The sequence below is a fragment of the Seriola aureovittata genome, chromosome 10 (genome assembly GCF_021018895.1).
Source record: "Seriola aureovittata isolate HTS-2021-v1 ecotype China chromosome 10, ASM2101889v1, whole genome shotgun sequence".
Classification (NCBI taxonomy): Eukaryota; Metazoa; Chordata; class Actinopteri; order Carangiformes; family Carangidae; genus Seriola; species Seriola aureovittata.
This window is the reverse complement of record NC_079373.1, coordinates 22,421,816-22,437,500: the sequence shown is the minus strand read 5'-3', so window position 1 is coordinate 22,437,500 and position 15,685 is coordinate 22,421,816. Positions and strand designations below refer to the sequence as shown.

General features: G+C 40.6%; 1 protein-coding gene across 4 annotated transcripts in view; it reads right to left on the bottom strand.

Moving 5' to 3' along the window:
* Nucleotides 1-14,425, bottom strand: part of cbfb (core-binding factor subunit beta) — a 34,011-nt gene extending 19,586 nt beyond the window's left edge. For 2 of the 4 annotated variants that reach the window (XM_056387724.1, XM_056387725.1), the window contains exons 1-3: nucleotides 13,924-14,425; nucleotides 13,194-13,280; nucleotides 7,039-7,155 (exon numbers count right to left, since the gene is read on the bottom strand). In XM_056387724.1, the coding sequence (XP_056243699.1) occupies nucleotides 7,039-7,155; nucleotides 13,194-13,280; nucleotides 13,924-14,001 (282 nt within the window). In that variant the 5' untranslated portion in view covers nucleotides 14,002-14,425. The remainder of the gene's footprint in view (nucleotides 1-7,038; nucleotides 7,156-13,193; nucleotides 13,281-13,923) is intronic. The other 2 variants (XM_056387727.1, XM_056387726.1) reach the window with 2 other exon arrangements.
* Nucleotides 14,426-15,685: the final 1,260 nt, after the last annotated feature.

The following is a 15,685-nucleotide window of genomic DNA, read 5'->3' as shown; positions in this document are numbered from 1 at the left end:
AGAGACAGCGCCAGATACACAGAAATCAATTATTTTACAAAAAAGTAAATCCTTTCTTCAGCTCTTTTCGTACTTTTCGTACTTTACAAATGACCATTGTGATTAGTGAGCCAATTGTAAATATAATTTGGGCTTGATGTCTGATTCAAGAAAGTCGATTCAAGTTGTGTTCAGATTTTGTTTTTCCATTTTCTGTGGGGACTGTTGTATAAATGAAAAAAATACTTTGTTATTTTTGTATTCACTTGGTGGTTTATTATGAGCTACTCACTGACTGTCGAGACTAAAATAAAAAATCTGTCCATGTTGGTAAAAACTGTTGTATTGTGTAGTTTGTCCAGTTTTTGTCCAGTTTAGGGAAAGACTGTGGTTTTGGTGAAAAACTCTTTTTCCCAAACATATGAATATTTAACCAAGACCAAAGTGCTTTGAGTTGCTTAAATATAACCATAAAACCAATCATCACGCTCTAGTTGCCTAAGGAGGAACATGTTGGAAAATAAACGCTGACAGTGTACATTTGCAGATACATTCAATAAAAACTTGTCCCTGTCATGCTGATTTTATAAATGTTATCTTGGGGGCATTTTGTATCCTACCAAACATCTGACCAAGTACTGGCTGTATGAAAATGAGTAGATGGAGGCTCCACTCAGTACATTTATTTCATTTGCCCTTTTGTTGAGGTCAACATGTCAAAACCAAAACTATACTCCTTATTCATAAACTTATCAATAAAAGGAATAAGAAAAATCACGTTTCTATCCTTGGCCCTAAAAGGAACAGGAACACGCACACACACACGTCCAAGTCCATCCAGGTGACCTGTGTTGCATTCTTTGGTCCAGTTCTACAGACAGTTACTGGAAGAGAAGGACTAAGACAAGAGGAATGAAGCTGACACACAGATGCAGGATTTCACACCAGACTGAGCATTCTGTAGTTTTCTGTCTGAACTGTCTGCGCGCGCGCGCACACACACACACACACACACACACACACACACACACACACACACACACACACACACACACACACACACACACACACACACACCTTTCTACCTGTATGCATAAATGCAGTTAGACAGAGATTCATTCAAACAGAAAGACACCACGCCAACATAAACTGACTGACACACACACAAACACAAACACCATATAAATAGAGAATTCTGTATGTGTGTCTGCTGCAGTGCATTATGGGAGTGGGTGTGGTCATTAATCTAAGGCCTGGAGCAGGAAATATGATACTCTGTGGGAGGAGACGGACAGTGTTTGAGAATGTGTGTGTGTGTGAGAGTGTGTGTGTGCGAGTGTACAGGGAAGAGGTTTTGTGGTGCGTTGACGTCTCTCAACAGGGAGACTCGGACTCTCTGTAAGGCTCATAGGAAAGTTCACTTATACTAATCTCAATCAAAAAAAACCTTCATTGCACTGTACGGAACAATCACACAGGACGTAAAAGATGTAAAACACAACCCTGCACACACGCACACATACACACACGCAAACATAAACACAGTCAGATGCAGGGCTGCAGTAGCAGAGGGAACCAATTAGTGGTCTGGCTTTGATGATGTCACTGACAAGTCACGCACTGATGGCACAGCTTCCGTTCAGAGGGAAACATAAAACCACACACTGCGCACATACACACAACAGACACACACTTGATGTTGACATGCCTGTGACAGGGGAGAGTCCTCGAGGCTTAAAGCTGCCATCTACAAGAACTTTTCATTTTGACGTACGTCTATAAAGCACCAGGAAATTTCTCTCTCTCTCTTTAGGCTGAAACGTGAGAACTTCAAACAGAAAAGGGCCAATACACAGAATTGAATACACAGCTGAGCTATTTTGCTGACACTCAGTTGAAGGAGGTACCAGTCATGTTGACTTTTTGTCATGTTTAAACACTGACTGAATGTGGTGCTTTCCAATGACTGGACTGGCGCTACAGCTGTGGGAGGATTTGAACAGTCACCACATCATAATCTGCTATACAGTCTGTAAACCCGAACATCTTGGACCTATTATACTGTACTGTCAGGCTCTAGTAGTCATTTCATTGGAAGTGTTCACCTTCTTCTAAGTTTTATTTGCAAAATATGGGGAAAAAAAAGATTTTTAGAACTTTATCTGGGTACTTTTTCAGATGGCTGGATGGATGTGTCGTATTTTTATTTATTTTTTTATTCAGCTTTTTATCAATTTCAGCTTTAAAGTATTAAAAAATTCAACTTCAGTGTATGAGTAATGAATTAAGTGTACTGTCCTGCACAGCACAGAAAAAGCTGTCCGATTGTTCTAGGTGTGGAGCTGCAGTGCTGCAAAGGTTCAATAAAAATATTTACACAGTTCACGAACAGCTGTGTCCATATTTGCCATATTTTCATTCTTTTATCCACTAGGACAATAATGATATCTAATCATATGGCAATAAAATAAATAAAAGTTGGTGAGCAACACCTACTGTATGCAACTTTTTAACGCCACTGCCAACAGAAACAGGAAGATTTTCTTAAAAAATACTGTTCTTACGGTTTAAAAGACCACGTTTAATGAGCCCTTTACGTCACAACCTTAGTTTTGTTGATCAAGTCACCAATGTGAAGTTGTTGCTCATAGTGACAAATCCTCAGGAAGTCATCACCTGTTTTTTTTTTTTTTTCAGCCTCTTTCTGCTCATTATTTTGGTTTTATGGCCTGAAGCTTTACTACAAAAAAAAAGCTCTGACAGACTCACTGTACACTCGCTGCCCAGCACCAGATCACAGACAGTTAGCGACTAACTCCTGAACACAGTGGAGCATTTAGCAGCTAAAGAGCCAGATATTTCTCTCAGCAGCTGGTGAAGAGGTAAACAGAGCTAAGTCAAGCGCCGGAAACACAACTCCAAACTTACTTGCACTGTATGTACTTCATAAAGAACTTAGACCAAGATACTTGACCTGACAACTTAATAAAATGATCATTTAAATTCACTGCTTTATGTGCAGATTGTCAAGCCTTATCATCAAGATGTATGAACTCCACAAAAGTGAGTATGTAAGCTGGTGTTCAGTGGGTTTGTCTGCAACGATTTTACTGATTTGATTAATTGACTGGTAGTGAAAACAACTCCTGCACATTATCAGTATAGTACAGAACAATACATGTACAGAAAATAGTGCAAATACCTATCTACCTACATGTGTGTTCATGTTCTAGGCTTTGTGTCTGAGCTCCTCTCTGACGGTCCACCCCCCTCAATCATGTAGCGGACAGACAATCATCTGCATCTCATTCAACCCTCCTCCACGACCACTAATCTCTTTTCTTCTCCTTCTGCCTCTTTTCACTCTTTTCTCTCTGTTTTGTTTTACTGTTTATATGTTGGTGTGTTTTCGTGTGTGTAGACTTGCATATATCTGTGTGTAAGGCTGAGCAATCAGTCTGGCGCCACCATCTCATTGGCATGCAGGAGCAGCATGCAAACACACACACACACACACACACACACACACACACACACACATAGTGAGAGTACCTTCAACGGTGGTACTTCCTGTGGGTTAACCTTATTACTAATAACCTTGTCTAAAGTCTGATCCTCAGATGTGACTTTTTCAAGTGATTTCATGAGTGAAAAAATGTTTGTGGCCACAACAGTGGGCTCTGTGAAGGCCCCCTCACCTCGACACCTCAGCGAAAATCAGCAGTAACTGCTCCTGAGCTGATGTAGTGTTCATCAGTTCAACATGTTTTCTCCAGCAGCGGTCGAAAGCTCAAGTGCAATTAATTTTATTTGCATTCATTTTAAAAGCTGTGGCACAATCAGTGCAGCATCCCCGGATAAAGTCTGAAGAAAGTAAAACTTTCAGTATAGTTTTCAGTATTGTTTCAGCTGCCGAAACTCCACCACGCACACTGATGCCACAAAGGCTGCTGCTAAACCAGCTGCTGATGCTCCAATTCATGTCCAGGACAGGGTTAATGCTTGCTAGCAAGTTAGCAGCTAGCACTAAAATTAACCTCCTCCACAGCTGGCTCCCATTAGCCTGCAACGACACTAAAAGCCTGTACTTCTACTCTCTTTCTCCCTCTGTCTCTCTGTCTCTCTCTCTCACACACACACACACTCACACACACACACACACGCACACACACACATTATATTTAGCCGCCAAGTTTAACCTGGCTGTGCTAGCCTTTTGGTTTGGCACCGTCTGTGTTTGGAAATGAAGGCGGGAGAGAGGGAGGAATGGAGGGGGCAGAACGGATGGAGGGAGGATGGGAGCGAATGAAGGAAGAGAGGATAAAAGGAGGGAGTGGGGGATGTACGGTGGGAACGAGGATGTATGCACAAAAAAAAACCATAAGGAATGGAAAGAAAGAAGAAGGGAGGGATGGAGGAGAGAGACATGCAGTGTGGATGTTCATATAAAATGCCACAAGAATAACAAACAGAGGAAAGAACAGGGAAGCTGAGAGAGAGAAAATATGTAGGGAAAAGTAATAAAAATAAAGAAAGCGGGGCAAAAACAGCAACCTGGTAGCTTGGTCTGAATCATACTTTCGCATCTTTCTCCACGCTTCTTCAATTTATTCTTTTCCCAATGTACACAGACTAAAGGCAAGAAAATTAATTATAATTTTTGCCATCATTATTCACATTTATGTCCACTGCTACTCTGTACAGCAAATAGCAATAAGTGTCTTATGCCGTGCAGAGAAAACGGCAAAAACAGGAGATGAAAGTCAAAAAGGAAAAGGATTCCTTTTATAGTGTGCATTTACAAGTTTTAGGATCTGTAGAATAAAAACAATAAAAACCTTATAATATTGGAAGAGCAAACTATCCCAGGTTTTAGAGATCTGTGTGTGTGTGTGTCTGTGTGTGTGTGTGAGACAGTAATTAAAAGAAGAAGTTGCAACGTACACAAGATTTTCTGCCTTGGCCTGACAGTTGTATTCTACAGGGAGGTCCAGTGGGATCAGGAGGCAGGGTGTGTGTGTGGGTGTGTGTGTGTGTGTGTGTGTGTGTGTGTGTGTGTTTGTGTGTGTATTTGTCTTTGCAAATGTGAGTATGAAATTTAAGCTGGAATCCTGGTAGAGCAACACTCTGAAAAATGTACACTCAGTACACAATTAAAGGGTCTGCATTGGAGCCTCTGCTTAACAATACTTCTTTTTATGGCACATTTCACTCAAGAAACCACACTCTGCACCCGCCTGTCCCTTTTTATACAAGTGGGATATAAATGAATATTACATAAAAGTGAAGAGTGAAACCTTATACTCGTGTTTTCTTGTTGGAGGAGGATGAAAAAAGATCAGCGATCTGGAGCAACTTAGTGTGAATAGCATGACTTATGATTTTCAGTTCAAAAGATGATTATGGATGAAAAGAGCAGACTGTCAGCATGTTTATCAGAATCCTTAGATGTGTGTGTATGTGTGTGTGTGTGTGTGTGTGTGTGTGTGTGTGTGTGTGTGTGTGTGAGTGTGTCAGAGAGAAAGAGAGAAAGAGCGCTTGGCTTTATCTCTACACAACTGTGAAAATGCTTTACATTGACAACTCCTGGCCTCATTAAAACTAGCACCGTTGAGATGACAAAGAAGAGGATATCATCTTACAGACACACACACACACACACACACACACACACACACACACACAGACACTGTCTCAGCGATACACATGCATTCTTTCTGTCTTTGTCTGACACCCATAAACACACACATACACCGTTACCCAACTATCAGAGCACTTGTGTTAAATAATTAACAGTGTGAGATTAGTCCGTCAGCCTTGGGGCATGGAGGTCCATTGATTCCCCAGAATGCATTTTTAATGAGCTGCCAGCCGGCATTCATTTCAGCTGGCCAGTGTCCGTGGAGGGCCTTCTGACACACACACACACACACACACACACTCAAAAACACACACTCAAAAACACACACACACACACACACACACACACACACACACACACACACACACACACACACACCACACACACACACACACACACACACACACACACACACACACACACACACACACACAGTCCAGGCTTAGCGCCAGGGGAGACAATTAACATACACATAAACACAGCAGCAGCACCACTGCATTCCACCTTCACCTTGACAACAGCAGCAAACGAACATCTTCTGATCTCTTTAAGTTGTTTAACTTTGATCTTAAATGAACAACAGCACAACTGGGCAAATACTGTTTTTCATGAACTTACTGTTGTGTGACAAGATGTTCAGCAATGATTTGAGCGGTGTGACTAGGATCAACACATTGTGCAGTTTGTCTGGTGGGCGGTATGAGGCAGGTATTGTTCACCAGGCACAGAGTGATTTAATGGCTCAACTTAGCACAACATGAAGCTGATTACAAATTGATTGATCACTTTAATTTGTCTTTGTAGACTTGTGTTCAACCTGACACCCGAATCAATCTGCACTCTGTCGAAGGTTGTTAACTCGAACTAGACATGTTAGATGTCAACATACACACACACTGAATATCCTGACGCACACGTCTGATCGGGTGAATGAAGCTCGACACGTTTACTCTTAAAAAATCACATGAAGTTTTTTTTTTTGTTATTTTCATTTCATGATATGAAAGAGGAACAGAGAGCAGGCAGAGATGTACAGCGTGTGTTTCTGCAAATGCTATTTTGTTCTGTTAAAGTTTCACATTGTCAAGTGTGACAACAGAGTTGGATGAACCAAGAGCACATGACTGAATAAAGATGTTTTTGAATCCAACTGATGTTGAAATAAACGACTCTGCCAACATTTGGATGGTTACACATGAATTCTGGACATATTTCATTAGAATATCTCTTTTCATTGTTGACCAGTCTGTCTGCTGCAACTCAGACCGTATGACCTTTGCAACTGGTGAACAGCAACACAGACGAATGTGTGTGTGTGTGTGTGTGTGTGTGTGTGTGTGTGTGTGTGTGTGTGGTGTGTGTGTGTGTGTGTGTGTGTGTGTGTGCTTGAGGGGGTGGGTGGATTGCACTTGTCCTACCTTTCCTGTCTCTCTTTCGAAGTCAACGTATTCCCTTGTAGGAACCTGCCTCTGATCTCCGTGCAGGTTGGCTGGAAAGAACTGGAGAGAGAGGTTGGTACCTGTAGCTACAAAGGCCTGGGGTGGGGGTTAGGGAGGGGGAGAGAGAGGGAGAGAGAGAGAGAGAGAGAGTATAAAGTCAGTTGTGAAGGAAGCAGGGAGGACAATAAACTCACAAACACAGCCACGACATACGATTGGTTGTTAAAATTGTTGTGGCTCATATGTTAGCAGAACGTGCAACAAGCCGACACAAAGCAACACTGTGATCCCATCAGTGTTTCTAGTCACAAGGTGAATCAATCAAAGTCCAAAATTCACTCAGATTGGAGCTTTCTTTTGGATTTTAGTGGCTTCACCGGCTGTTTGTTTACGTCAGCCCTGTGTCATTTCAAGCTGGGCATGTGGTGCACCTTGGGCTTGTCGGAGCTTGTTTACAATCAAAAAGAGTTGCCTATAGTTGTATATCCTGACGTTTGATGAGAGTTGTGAGACTCAAACTTACACTCTAAACAATGAGCTAAAAGAAGCTAGAAGCACCGTATAAAACAGCAGACAGGGAATATTAAACAAAAAACTGTCTGTAAAAACAACTGTATTGAAGGAGCTTGGTTAAGCAAGCTCACTGACTGACAAATTTACAACTGGCCATTGAAACCACAAAGTCATAACACTAAACCTGCATTACCAAATGGGAGGTTGGCATTTAAAAGAGACCTGCATTTACCAGGTAAGTAAGGTCTAAGGAAAGATGATTGTGAGTTGCATGATGGGACATGTAGGATCCAGTTTTTGGAGTTTGACCCAAACTACGCACTACAGGTTGCCTCTGCCTTGACTGTTCTTTATAGTTACTTTTACTTTTAAGTTTTTTCTTGCTGGAAAAGCCATTTCAAAAACTCAAAACTATTACTTCATGCAGCTTCAAACAAATTTTTATCAAGATCTTGATTTTGAAATACTGATTTTATCATGGTTTCATAGAAATGTTTCCAGAGGGTTCTTGCATAACTAGCAAAATGTTTGAATAAGTTTAAATGTCTTATTTGGGTCTAAGCCTGGAAGGGTTTAAGTTTGATAGACTCAAAGTTGACATCAAAGTTGTTCTTTTTCTCCTTTCCTCAGCTCGCCTGTCTTTGCCTCTCTCTGTTTCTTCATGGTCTAACCACTAGAATAAAAGTACAGAGTGAACCACTGGCCTGTTCCCCTCACACACACACACACACACACACACACACACACACACACACACACACACACACACACACACACACACACACACACACACACACACACACACACACACACACACACACACACACACACACACACACACTCTCATATCATACTGTAGCTTTTCTCATTTTTTGATTTAACTTAACGCTAACCAAAACCTAACCCTAACCCTAACCCTTAGCCTAAAACCCAGTCTTAACCCTCAAAAAGCAGTCTCTACCTGTGGGACCCTCAATTCTTGTCCCCACGCACACGTACAGAAACATAAATAAAATTAAAACCAATAGAATGCATTTCTCTATTGCAGTCAGAAAGCAATGAATTGCGGAGAGACAGAAAATCAAGTTATAATGGTTATTTTTCATGCGTATCTGCATCCGTGTGTGTGTGTGTGTGTGTGTGTGTGTGTGTGAGAGAGTGTGTGCGTTGTGTTGTGTTTGCTGGGACAGATCAATAGTAAGGGCATTAGGACTGCGACTGAAGCTAGAAGCATATGAATTATGCACCCTGTCAAATCTGCCCCTCATCAGAGAGTGAGAGCATGAGAGAGAAACACTGAGTGAAAGAGGAGAAGGAGAAAACAACACTGAGCGGAAGAGAGAAATAAAGGAAGGGGAGAGCTGAAAATTACTAAGTGTGTAGATGAACACACAAAGAGAAAAAAATGCGTCTAATTCACACATGTATACACGCACACACATGCACGCACACACACACGCACGCACACACACACATGCGCACACACACACACATGCGCACACATGCGCACACACACACACACACATGCGCACACACACACACACACACACACACACACACACACACACACACACACACACACACACACACACACACACACACACACACACACACACACACAGAAAAGAGAGCTCAAAGAACACCCGAGTCACCCTTTCTGCTGTATTTGAAGTATTGGATTACAACCATCTGATACCAATTTGCTGCCTACTACTGCTGGAAAGAAAAAGAGGGAAGGAGAGGCTGAGAGAGGAGAGAGATGGAGGGAAACTGAGGGACAAAGGAGGAGAAAGAAAAAGAGAGTGAAGCAGAGGGAAACTGAGGAAATGAAAAAAGAGGAAGAGAAATGAAGGGAAACAGGATAACGGCACTAAAGACGGCACGGTGAATGTAAGGAAAGTCAGACAAAGAGAGAAAGAGAGAGAGAGAGAGAGGAAATGGAAGTAAGATGGCGAGAAGACAAAAAAGAACAGAACAAAGGAAATGAAATAAAAGGAAGTAAACAGACAGAGAGAGAGAGAGAGAGAGAGAGAGAGAGAGAGGGGAGGGGGGCAGTGCAGCATGAAAATCAATAGTAGTTTAGAAAGCGACTCATCTCTAATGAGCTGAGCAGAAGATAATTTACTTTGAATTATTGTCCCATTTATCAAATCAATCCTGAACATTTTAGAGTTGCCCTGTGATCTGAGCCGCACATCTGTGTTTGTGTGTGATGTCTGGAAATTCCTAGAAACAGCTGCCTAATTTCATTTTTACATGATACAGTGTGAATCATAAAAAATAATGCAGAGAATAAGCACTTTTCTAATACAAGATACAACTGCCAGTTTGGATGCAGCACATTTTCATCATTCTCTATATATTAATTTTGTATTTATTTAAATAAATAATTGTTTAAATAAAAGACTCGCAGCATATCCAGTATAAACATGTACAGTACATCTAATTATTTTGCTAATAAATCTCTTAAAAAAGAATGAAAATGTGGAGGAAAAACGATGGAAATAAAAATATTTAGACAGTATTTCTGCTCTAACTAGCAGATAGAAAACATTAAGCTAATATTACAGATATAAATGTTTGTCTTTTATTTGATTCCCCATGATTTATTTACTTAAACAGCTTCTGCAAAACACAATTTGTTCTAAACATATGTGTCTGGTAAAATGAATAGCCTATTTATGAAAGTACCAGCAACTACATCTAGGGTTTTTATTTTTATTTATTTATTCTTTAATGGAAGCTATGATTTTAATTTTATTTTTGACGAAAGAAAATAACTGATTAAGAGAAAACAAATATTCAAAGACGCTCTCTAGACATCTTTCACGACAACTAGAAATACTTTGATTGGAACAATAATTTGTGTCTGATAGAATAGGTTTTTCCCAAACAAGAAAACAAGTTAAATTGTGTAAAATATCTAACATTACACCCACTCTATATTTTTTTTCCAAAAGTTTAACCCCTTGACTCAAAATGTCTCCTACTTCAGTACAAAGTTTACACATCACAGTTGTACAAGTTGCATATTTAAAACTAGTTGTGATGTCACATCTTAAAGTCAGATTTTATTTGAACACAGTGAAACTTTCACTCCTCAGCAGATGAATGTGAAAACAGCCTCTCGTGTCAAACTCTGCACAAACATCAAAGTGAAGTATCAATAAACAAAACACATTTTTGAGAGGAGGGGGGCTTTAAAGTTACATAACTCTAGTGCTGACCCAATAAACTGGCCACAGTTTACTGCTTATTTGTTCTTCGTTCATCGGTGTCATCTATAAAAAGTGATCCTTGACAGCACGTTTGAGTCTCATTGTGTCTGATACTCGTCCACACTGGCCATGAAAATAGCAGGAGGTCTTTAGCAGCGTCTGGCCGATAGATAAATCAGCGACATGATGTCACAGCTGCCGTCAAACCATTAAAACCGTGGCCATCAATTCTCACAGCAGAAGAGGCTTATAAATACAGTGAGGACAGACAGACGGACGCATCATGTCCCACTATAAGATGGTAAAACTAGATGTAGCCCCCCCCCCCCCCCCGCCGCCCCCTCCTGTGATGATGACAGCATGTTTGTGAAAAATACCTCGAGGATGACTAAGACAGCAGAAGTTGCCATGTGTTTGTGTGTGTTTGTGCCAGCAGCCTAAAGGCATTTCGCCTGGCCTCACCTTTTGTTGAGGACACGTTTTAGGAAGTTTTGAAAGGGTCTTCAAACAGTGAGTCCACAGTAATTACATAATGACAATATGAATTTGCCCTGACTTGCTATAAAGTTAGAAACTGCTTATTGGAAACGCTACACCTGGTATTTTTGTGAAGAGTGAAGACGGTAAAACATGCAGACATATTGTGCTCATCAAGAAAAACATGTCTTTTACTTTTCACCCCAAATGCTACTTTCCATCAATGGTGGGAAAAAAAACTAAATACATTTATTCAAATACTGTACTAAAGTACAATTCTGAACTACGTGTACTGAAGTTGAGTATTTTAATTTCCAACTACTATTTTGCATTCGAATGAGGATATAAAATAGGATGTATTTTTATACATTAAATCAAACCTCCCAGGAGTACAGCTCCTTCTACAGCTTGTGTTAAAATGCTGCTCAGTCTTTGCTGCATGAGTAACAATAATCCAAGAGTATAATAGTAAATACAGCTCTGACAGAGACAGATCTGCATAGTGGATGTTTTTACTTTTATATTGCAAGTAAATTATACTGATAATACCAAAGTGAAATTTCTGAATGCTTCTAATGGACTTTATTTCACAGTGTGGACAAAGAAGCTCATTCTGTCGTCACATCGGCTCATTTGTGTTTGAGAGGCATCCATCTCAGAGTTGGACGACCGGTTGCGTTTGAAGACGCGGCGAGAGACGATTGTGGTTTGGAAATGGAGGGAGACAGATTCAGCCCACCGACACTGTCGCCACAAACTATCTCCTACTGCAACAACTGGCAGCTACTCCACGTATGAAAATGAAAGAAAAACAAAAAAACAAAAAAACAAAAAATGTTTTTACATTTCATATAATGCAGCACCACAGCAGACCATAGGTCTGAGTCAACACCAAAACAACTCAAGTAAGGGTCTAAACAAAAATCAGGCTGCAAATATTGATTATTTAGATTATCAGTTGATACTGCAGGTGTTTTCTCAATTAAGAATCAATCAAATCTATAAAACGTCAGCTTGTTTTATCACACTCGATAACAAAAAGATATTCAACACATAAGACAAAGAAAAACAGCAAATCTTCACAGTTACAGGGAATGTTTTGCTACTGGAGAAGATATAATGATTAATAGTATTTACTGCAGGGCTGTTGTACTTCTTTACTGGTCATCATACAGGTATTTCTATGTTTCTGTTCCTGCAGTGTATATCCTTTGTCTGTCTACTGTACCCACAACATGTTGTCAAATTACCGTATATACCAAACTTAGACATGACAGGTGATATTTACTTTAGGTCACCAATTTTAGGATCCAAATGACAGCCCTGACAGTGTTTGTTGTAACCCTAACGGACCTGTGTGATAACATGCGTTAATGTGCGTTTCTGCCAAACAAAGCAATGATGACTGCAGCTGCAGAATCTAGAGGGAAGAAGTGATGAGCCTGTGTGTGAAGCTAAGCCTGGTGGGTCTGCATGTCTGATAACACGTCGACTTCCTGGTGCAGGGACATGTAAAAACATCGGCGCACACACACGCACACACACACACATGGTCCATGCATGTGAATACACACTATGCTGCTGCACAAGGTGAGCGGATTGCAGTATTCTTGTAATAAGAATATATTTGTCTGTTAAAAAGGAGACACTCTTAGGAATTAATACTCCCTACTGTGGAGGATTTTAAAGTTTCTTTCATTATCTTCCTTTGGTGTGCACAGCTACAGTATTCATTAAAAACTGATCAGACATGTGATGTCTGTCTCAGTGTGCATGTGAGCTTTACATCCTCATAAACACACACATGCACACTGCCTTCCTTTCTCTCTTTGAACCATATAATATCAGTAATTAGTACTACAACCCCCCTCTTGAACTTCAAGAAGAAGACAAAGAATAAGAGATTATATTTAGTTTTGCACTCACTACTTCTGACCGTCCGTCCCTGCAGGCATTCTGGAAGCGGGCTTGTCGCTCCTCATGGGGCCGGTCTCTGAAGCCAGTGTATTTAATCTACATTGAAAATACAAAAAAACAAAAACAAAAAAACAACCTTAAACAACAGACTTACTCACATACATTTTCATATATTCTAAGTATAAAACATGTGCTTGATATGAAGTAGAAACCACTCTGAAAAGGGCTGTTTGACAGTGAATGGCGATGCTCTTTGCCAGCAGTGGGCTGTAATTTGAAGATAAGCCACAAGAATTTTGATTTAAGGCAAAAGGCATCATTCTTTGTTTGTCTTTGTGTTTTTAAATCATAAACTCATATAAAATCTATAACAACAGGAAAAGAGTGATAGCAGAAATTCTACTTTAAGACTGATTTGAGCATTAAATAAATAAAGACAAATAAAAGAACAAAATGTAAAGGAAGGATCAGAACAAAAAGTCTAAAAAATGTATTTTCCTCAAGTTCAGAGGGGAAGATACAACTCAAACAACTGACTGAAACACACCTTTGTAGGCTACCAGTGCTTTATTTTAAGGAATTTATTTCACTGCAGATAAAAATGAATGAAAGAACTAATGTGGAGCCTAAAACAGTTCACCCCGCCAGCATGCTCTCCTCCTCTAATGAGCCTTCTTCTCTCTTTATTTCCGCCGTCTGACTGAATGGATCCAGTGTGCACAAACACAGTCAGACTCACCTCACACTCCCTGCTCAACTTGCGGAAAAACTCCTCATTTTCAAACTTGCTCCTCTGGTCCGGAACTACCCGCGGCATCTTCACCAACACTTTTCGGCCTCTTGGTTTTTCACTTTTTTATCCTGTTGTTTTTTTTTTTTTTTTAATTGTCCCGCACAGTAAAAGTTAAACTGTGTTTCTTGCCGTCCGTCCCTCACTCAGCTTCTCTTTCACTCAACTCTCTTCCGTGTCTGTGTGTGTTTTTTTTCTTCCCTGTGTGGAGCAATGTGCTTTCTGCTGCTGGCCTCAGTGATTATGACTGCTGCTCTTGTTATGATGATCTGCCCCCTGAATGCGGTTCCTGCGCGCTCCGGTTCGCCTCTGGCTCCAAATGGCTCTTATTAAGTGACCCACTGCGATAGATAAAGCTCAATTTGACCGTGTGGCGCTCTCGCTCTCGCTCTCCCCCTCCCTCTCTCTCTCTCTCTCTCCCTCGCTCTCTCTCTCTCGCTGTCTTCCTTACTGTCTCTCAGTGTCTCTCTACCTCCCTCTCTCTCTCCTGACGAGCGTGTGATCTCAAGCAAGTGGCAACAAACGAGCGCTCTCCGTCTGTCTCTCTTTAGTCTACCTGCAACTTTTAAGTGCTCTTCCTCAGTCGGTCTGTCGATTATTCGTGAATTAGCCTAAAGGGGTTTGGGACTAATGCAAAAAGCACAAAGGCAGAGACAGAGAGGGGCTATATTTTATCTTCTGGCAGCTTTAATTAAGTCATGAATCATATGGCACAGAGCTGTTTTATGCTGTGGTGGCAGGAGAAGAAATATCTGTTTGGCGTGTAGCCTAGTTTAATTTACATTATTCTAATCCAGCATGATTCAGTAAAACAGCCATAAAAAAATACTTTTAAAAAAAAAAAAAATGCATCAAGCCATAGCTAAAAATTAAACCGAAAAAAAAGGTAAAGAAAAACATGCATCAACATACAGGTTAACAGCACGAGTAGAAATCAATTACAGTTCATCTTTGTCCATCAGTTGCTGATGAATCTACAAAGCTTCAGCAGTTTTCTTGTTCTTTGTAACACTTTGATCAAAAATCTAAATTACGGCAGTTTGGAAAGTACTTGAAGGCATCAAGAGTCTACTTCCTGGCTCCGTCGAGTCGCTCTTGTGACTGTACACCCAAAATACCGCCCCCCTCCTCCTCCTCCTCCTCCTCCCGCCTCCTCCTCTCCCTCCTCCCCACATCTCCACCCCCCCCATTCACAATAATAATACTACTACACACGTTACTCGGGGCTACCACTGCGCATGCGTCTGCTCTAGACCGCAAGAACTTTATAGGATCCTTATGTGAGGGGGCAGGCTGACAGTGTTAGTGATTCCCTGATAAAACAGGGGGAGACTGGAGACGGTTGCAACACTTTCTGCATTTCTCTCAGTTACTCAGAGACTATTTGGAATAGATCAACCAAATATTTATATATTAAACTTACATCCGTCTGCTAATTACCCATACCATTTAAAGATGATAACGTATGACATATCATTTACAATATTTATATGAATGTAAGAATTCAGATGTTGCAACTGACCCCAACCCAGCTCCAATAAAGATCAGGGACGGTTGCGGCATCAAACTTTAATAATTAACTTAGCCACATACATTTCCTAATTTGAACCAAAAATGTTGAAAAATGCTGTTGGGTCGTCTGCTTTGATACGTCTGCTTAGCGTGGAGACAATTACAAAAACTTGTTGCAAGTGTCCCCGCCCTATCAGCC